Raw genomic sequence first — 7,723 nt, 5'->3', positions numbered from 1 at the left:
GCTGGGACTCAAGCAGGCAACTGCCACTCTCTTTCCTGTCCTCTTTACAGTCCCCCCCCCCCCTTAAAGACTCACTACAATCCTGTAGCAGCCTGTGTCAGGTGCCTCTCCTTCCAGCCCACCTTCATTCCCTGGGGACTCTGTCAAACCTTGGTGTGGAGCAAGCTTCCCTTCTTCCTGTGGGCTCCCTCAGCCCCCCTTTCTTCCCCATATCTATTTCCCTGTCAGCCCCCAATACCTGGAAACATTTTCTAACTGGGACCTCCTGGATCCTGGAAGGGATTCAAGTTGGTGATCCACACTGTCCTTCTTGTTTCCATGAATACTCTATTCTCACCCACAGCCCAACAACAGCCTGTTTACAGGAATCCCTCCTCTCTGCCACCCACCAACCTGCAGAAGCATCCCTAGGACAACAGCCCACCCCTTTCCTAAGATCACGAGAGAGCAATAGAAAACACGGAACAAAATGCCCACTACCCAAAGGCAGGACCAGATGTCAACACCCAGAATCATCTCAGTCACCTCCATCCCAGATGCCTAGGCACCAGCATAAAAAACACAAACATTAACACCGAAGACAACACGCCTCTACCACAAGTCAATAGCACAAGACGCCATATTTCTGAAGCACAGAACAGAGACTTCAAAATAGCAGTTATAAATGTTCAAGGATCTTAAAGAGGATATGAATAAATTTCTTAATAACATCTATAAGAACACAAATGAGTGGTAGAATGATGAAACGTAGAAAACAATCCGAGACACGAAAGTAGAAATAGAATCACTGAAGAAAACCCATAATGGAGATAAAATTGCAAACAAAAAAATTTAGGAAGTTGCATGAAAACTTCAGAGGTGAAGCCGCATCTACAGAGCAAGAGTCATGGAAGAGAGAATCACAGGGGTTTAAGACAAAATTGAATAAATGTCAGATTAAAACAAACAAACAAACAAACAAAAAACTCTGGGCACAAAACATCCAGGGAGATGGGGATACCATGGAAAGAACAAATCTACGATTAATGGGAAGAGAGAAAGGAAAAGAAACCCAGGTTAAAGGCACAAAAAATATTTTCAAGAAAATCGTAGAAGAAAGCTTCCATGACCTAAAGAAGGTGCCTATCAAGGTCCGAAAAGCATACAGAACACAGAACAGACAGGGACAGAAAAGAGGTCCCCCACAATACATAATAGTCAAAACACTAAATGTAAGAGCAAAGAAAGAATATTAAAAGCTACAAGTGGAAAAGCCTAAGCAACATATAAAGGCAGACATGGGGCTAGAGAAGCAGCTGAGAGTTCTCCATCTAGCTCTGCAGGCCGCAGAAAGACAGACAGTCTAGGCTTAGAATGTCACCCCTGGGAACACACTTCCTTGAACAAGGCCACACTTCCTAATCCTTTCAAATAGTGCCACTCCCTGTGACCATGTATTCAAACCCCCAAACCCTTTGATTTACAGTGGCTACCTGCAAGCAAGATACGCTGGCGCAATGATGGCTTAAAGCTTATGGGAGTAACCAGTCACTATCTAATTGGATTTAAGGCCCTCTCCATGAGATGGGACCCATCCCTGACACGGCTTGGATTTCCAACAACCTGAGGCTAGATAAGCCATGGGCCTAGGGGAAACCAAACACTGCTGTTCTGCTAAAGGAACATAGCAATAAACTGACTCCTAATGACATTCTGCTACGCCCATAGATCTATGTTGCACTCAACCATCAACAGAGAAGCTTCCTTCTACAGAATATGGGAATTAAAGCAAGACCCAGAGCTGGACAGTGTGCAGAGTGAGAGACCTTGGAACACTCAGTTCTAAATGGGATGTCTCCATCAACCCCCTCCCCTCAGGGCTCAGGGAACTCTGCAGAAGAGGAGGTGGGGAGATTGTAAGAAACAGAGGGGATGCAGGACACTGAAGAAACAGAATCTTCCAGACACAACAGAACTGAAGCCCATATAAACTCTCAGAGACTGTGGCAGCAAGCACAGGCCTTGCACAGCTTAAAGTCAGACGGAGTCCCAGTGCTGAGAAGGGAAAGTGTGGCGGTGGCCCTGCTGTTTCTGGGAACGCACGGGGGTGTGACACTGACGGCTCTTCCATTAGCAAGGCTGCTTGGCAAGGCCCTGAGATGTGGGATTCCTCTCTGTATGCTGTGAATACCATTGGTTAATTAAGAAGCTGTTTTGGCTTGTGATAGGGTAGAGCAGAGCTAGGTGGGGAAAACTAAACTGCATTCTGGGAGAAAGAAGGCGGAGTCAAGAAGAAGTCATGTAGCCTCACCAGAGTCAGATGCCGGAACTTTACCTGGTAAGTCACAGCCTCGTGGTGATACACAGATTAATAGATATGGGTTAAATTAAGATGTAAGAGTTAGCCAATAAGAAGCTAGAACTAATGGGCCAAGCAGTGATTTGATTAGTACAGTTTCTGTGTGGTTATTTTGGGGCTGAGCCTATAACCTTTGACAGCAGGCTTTAGAAGGGAGGATCTTCCTCATCGCCTTTGTGCCACACTGACGCGGCAATAACACACCCAGATAATTTACAAAGTTTTGACTGTGGTGATACCTGGAGAATAAGAAAAATTAAACAGTCTTTGATCATCAAGACAGAGATCATGTATTTCTATCTTTGATTACAAAGTTGTACATTTGTCTGGCATACAGGCTTACATACTAACAAACATCTTAAAACACTGTACAAGAAAAATGATGCTGGCTAGTTCACAATAAAATAATAATGATGCTGGCTAGTTCACAATAAAATCCTCACAAAGTGTGCATTTTCACACTTTTAAAAATGATTAGTCAGCTAAAGCTGTGGAACACTGGATTAAAGCTGGAGAAGGGAAGAAAAAAATCAAAGTGACATTCAGTGTGAAAAATTTTGCATCTACAAAGCATAGCTTGTGCTTCTGAATTATTGTAAAAAATTGTTTTTGCAAGTTTCTGAAAGTATTTTCAGTTTGCTGGAGGTATCTCTCCAACCTGTGCGTACAGATTTATGTCTCATCTTGCAACTATACCAATTATTGCAATCCCATATATGATGGCTATAATAGTTGCTACTAAAAAATATCCAAACTTCTAAATAGAAAGTATGTCCTTGTAGGACATTCTATGACTATTCCAAGGATGTGGCCATACTTTCCATATTACTTTTAGAATTCCTCTTTGGAATCACATTTGGCAATTAAAGGTGAGTAGGTCAGCCAGTGTGTAGAAGACATATGTATAACACATATATGTGCACATCCATCCTGAGCAGCACTCACCCGAGTCAAGCAATTTGACTTCAAATTACATTTTGGGCTCTATCAAAAAAAAATAAACAAAAACACAAACACAGTTATCCCAGTAGACAAAGATTTTTCCAGTATGAAAGTTATTATTATTATTATTAATGAAAGCATTTGGAGTGGCATCCACACAAGCTATCAAACAGGAACAACAGCTTAGAGTAAGGACAGAGCCTGGGTTCCCAAGACAGCTAATTTGGGGGCTAAAATGGGCTTCAAAGGAACATCGGTTTTTATGGATAATATTGGACTTCTGTTTAAACAACCACATCATGTTCATGTGCTCTTTGGACCACTGAATTATATCTAGTAATAAACAACCTTTGCAAAAATCTGGAAGTGGTTCAAAATAGACTCTAAATTTAGAATTTTGCACAAAAATTCCGGGGGAGGGCACCAATCGGTGTAATGTTGCTTTAGCTCTCAGCTTTAAGCACCCAAAGCAGGTCACGCAGGCAGACTCTAAAATCTGGTTTCGTTGAATGCTGGTGAAGTACAGGGGCCTTCAAACAGACCGAGGGTCTTTGCTCATTCCCAAAAAATCAGTATTTGAATAAATCCTTTTAGTTTAATGGCATCTGTTTCACAGTGTGATTCCTGTAACATGAGCTTTTCAGTAACTGTAAATTTTATTTTTGTTGCTTTTTTTGCACTTACACCTCACAACACTTGGTTGCGTGGTTTAAGATTGTTTGAAAATTTGCATTTCACATTCCTTTTGGCACTTTTGAAGAAAGGGGATGATTTTTTGCGACTTTTATGTTTGGGAATGAAGTGGTACCCCTCCCATTCCTGTCTTTTTAGTTTTAAATGTTTGGCTTTATGACATTCACAATTCTCCCTGATCCCCGCATCACTAAATGAGAGGGGTGGAAATCTGCTGTTATTACAAGCTGTCCACCTCAACCCTTAGTGGCTACTGTCCCCAGCTTCAGATTTATGCTGTTTGCCTACTGCCATAACTGGATCTGGTGGTCCCTCTCGAAAGAAGAGCACAACTGGGTTTTTGCGAGCCCACATGACCACTTCCCCTCCTGCCCCGCTAGCCGGGTTGGAAGAAGGCATCCTGCTACAAGCCCCCAGCCTGCTGGTACAGCCATTTCGAAGGTGATTGAGGCTTCTGACCTGCAAACCTAGACCTTGGCTGGGCAAAAAAGCATCCATGTTCCTAGTCCTGTAACCCTCCTCACGATTGCGTCCTAGGAGCATGGAAATGTTGGGGTTGCGGATGGCATAGATGACAGGGTTGATAGCCCCATTGGCCCACGTCAGCCAGACAGCCGCCACATTGAGCAACGAGGGGGCCTGAGTGGCCTGACCCTGCCGAGTCGCCGCCAGAAGCACCAGGAAGCAGTAGGGGCCCCAGCAGCAGATGACGAAGATAATCATGATGAGCACGGTGGTGGCCGTGCGCACCTCGCTGAAGAAGCGCAGCACGCGCGCGTAGGTGGTCATCGGCCGCACGCGCACGTCCGACAGGCGCACGGTCTTGCAGATGTGGTAGCGGCAAAAGCACATCAGCAGGAAGGGCAGCAGGTAGCAGGCCACCACCAACCCCACGCTGTAGATGGCGCCCAGCTGCGCGGGGTCTGGGGAGGTCCGGTAAAGGCAGCGGTGGAAGCTCTGCGGAGCAGGGGGCTCCCGGGGCGCCCGAAGCAGCTCCCAAGGCAGCGAGAAGCCAAGCGCCGCCAGCCAGGCTCCGGCCAGCAACTGCAGAGCGCGTCGCCTGCCCAGCTTATCCCGCGGCGGACGCACGATGGCGCAGTAACGGTCCAGAGAGATGAGCGCCACGCTGAACGTGGACACGATGCCAAAGCACGAACTGAAGAAGCGGCTGGCGGCGCAGAAGCTGCGCCAGGGCCCCGAATCTCCGGGAGGCGCGAACAGGTCTAGGAAGGCGGCGGGTAGACAGAGCAGCGCGGTGAGCAGGTCCGACAGGGACAACGACAGGATGAAAGCGTTGGTGACCGTGCGCAGCTGCCGGTGCTTCACGATCACCCCCATCACCGCGCAGTTGCCCAGGCTAGACAGCAGGAAGATGAGCAGGAGCACGAGCGCCTGGGCGGCCACCGCCGCCCCGTGCCACAGCAGCGGCGCAGGTCCCCGAGACCCCGCCGCCTCCGGCCGGCTCGCATCACTCTGGTTTCCTAGCGTTACCGTGGCGACGGCGCTGAACGACAGCGCGGCCGCGGTGGCCGTGGAAGCCGCCCCGCCCGGATGAGCGCTGCCTGGTAAGGCCACGCTCGCGGGCGGGCGGCCGGGGGCCCGCTCCTGCTCCTCCATGGGGCCCCGCGCAGGTCGCCGCTCTGCTCATCCCGCAGCAGGGTGAAGGGCTGAGCCGACCCAAGCGGCCACCGCGAGGAGTGGGTGGGGCTCTGCCGAAACGGGGCGGTCACCACCCCGCGCTGGTAGAACCTTGACGTGGGTTCCAGGCGTTGCCGAGGGAACCGCCTGTTTACGCAGGAACGCAGGGCGGGACGCCAGCCGGGTACCCCAGAAAACCGGCCCACATCATCTCCTTCCCCAGCCCGAGGCGATCCTGCCAGGGTCTGTGCGTCTGAGGGCTGATATGGTCTACCTCCAGTACCCTGCCATGCCAGAGACAGTCAGAAAATCCCGCATACGAATGTCAGATTCTACCGAGGTGGTTCTAGCTATTTCCTGTCGGGCGCTGAGGCCCTACAGGGAAGCCTGTGTGAGGGTACTGATGCTGTGGGCATCTCTGGAGTCCACAGGTAAGAAAGGAAAACAGTCCACACCAGGAGTTCTTGAACTTGTGGGGCAGGAGGGGGTATTTCCTGTATGTCTATATTTTAAGCCAGCAACAGAAACACTCAGAGGGCGTGTTACACATGACTAGGTTCCAATCTCAGTTTCAGATAATGGAGTGAGGATCAAGAATTTATATGGTTGGTGATGATGATGGTCCAAGGATCACACTTTGAAAACTACCGATGTGACAAACTTGTTCCAATAGATTTCTTGCTGACACTCAATATTCTTGAGTCTGGGCTCCTCCCTTAAGCCTGATTCGGAGCAGATACTCTCAAGGACTGGCATCTGGATGTAGGAGGGAAGATGTCATCTACTGTTCAAGGTCCTGGACCTCTGGATGGTAACTGGTTAATGCATGGGGAGAGGGCAGAGAGGTGTAGGTTCCCCCGCTATTACCATTTGGTCTCTAGAATGTGGTCTGTGTGGTATATTAAGGCATGGCCAGCCACAGACACTCTGGCAGATACTGAGTGGGGAGAGACAGAACCAGGAAAGGCCTGGCTGCCCAGCAAGGTTGCCTCTCTAGACCGTGGCTATGACCTTGAGGAGGAAAGGCTTAAATCAATCCTCCAGTTACCTGTGCTCTTTAAAGCAGCTGTTCACAAAGTGCGGTCTGGAGCCAACAACATCAGCATGGCTCAAAAACTTCCAGCAATGCAGAATCTATTGTTCCGATACTTGGGAGGAGATCCAGACTCTAGTGCTTTGACAAGCTCTCCGGGAGATGCTAATGCACCCACAGGCTTGAGAAACTCTTAAATAATTAGGCCACTCGCAGGTCTTGGAGTCTGCATTACGGCTGAAGGGTTTCCTTCAGTGTCTGCTACAGGAAACTTAACAGTGCATTGAAAGATGTCTCGCTCTCAGTCTGGGCCAGATCATTCTTTGCTGGTGGGGACTGTTCCACACAGAGCCCTTAGCAGCACATCTGGTCTCTGCCCGTTAGGCGCCAGCAGCACGTCTCTCAGCTGCAGCCACTAAAACTATCTGCAGAAATTGCCGCATTCCCCTTCAGGGTAAAAGCAACTCCAGCTGACAGTCATTCAATATGAAAATATAGTACCTATAGATGAACTTATTTAGTAAATTCAATCTGCAACCATTAATGCCTAGTTCTAGCACAAAGCAAATAAGGGCCCTGTCCCAAAAGACTTACAGTCTTAGGCAAACACAAACGTATAACAAGGAAATAAGTGTTTTTAAAAATGAAGGAATGAAATGCAATGGAGATTGAGTTGCTAGAGTGGCTGATAAAGACTTTGTATACAAAGCTGGACTACTGCGAAGGGGAGAGGAGAGAATGCAAACACGATGAGAGGGGAGTGTTGAAGTTGTCGGTGTCTGAATTCTAGGCTACATGCAGTTGGGGTTAGAATGTTGGATGTTAGGTATTACCAGTTTGTTGGAGTCACACTCTCTGGACTGGCTATACCAGAGTGAGCCAATGTGCTTGTCTGGCATCTCCTTACCATACATAAGTGGAATGAAGCAATAGCGTCCTACAGGCAAGGCAGAGAGCTCTACCCTGAGGCAGTGAATGGGGAGTGCACTATCTGCAGACAAAACCAAGAAGAGAAATAACTAAGCGTCATCGGCTCATTGGCACTGCCAGAACTGACGGTTCCTAACTCTGCCACAGCT

At 48.3% G+C, this 7,723-nt stretch overlaps 1 protein-coding gene across 1 annotated transcript; it reads right to left on the bottom strand.

Annotated features, from left to right (window-relative positions):
- Positions 1-2,614: 2,614 nt before the first annotated feature.
- On the bottom strand, positions 2,615-5,714 carry Gpr135 (G protein-coupled receptor 135). The gene has a single exon (XM_075948595.1). It carries the CDS (start codon positions 5,588-5,590, stop codon positions 4,217-4,219), a length of 1,374 nt encoding a protein of 457 aa, XP_075804710.1. The 5' UTR covers positions 5,591-5,714; the 3' UTR covers positions 2,615-4,216.
- Positions 5,715-7,723: the final 2,009 nt, after the last annotated feature.

The sequence above is a fragment of the Microtus pennsylvanicus genome, chromosome 14 (genome assembly GCF_037038515.1).
Source record: "Microtus pennsylvanicus isolate mMicPen1 chromosome 14, mMicPen1.hap1, whole genome shotgun sequence".
Taxonomy (NCBI): Eukaryota; Metazoa; Chordata; class Mammalia; order Rodentia; family Cricetidae; genus Microtus; species Microtus pennsylvanicus.
This window is presented reverse-complemented; position numbering and strand designations above follow the sequence as displayed.

Excerpts from the sequence above, each read along its gene's own strand:
- Gpr135 (XM_075948595.1), bottom strand. The coding sequence starts at position 5,590 with ATGGAGGAGCAGGAGCGGGCCCCCGGCCGCCCGCCCGCGAGCGTGGCC.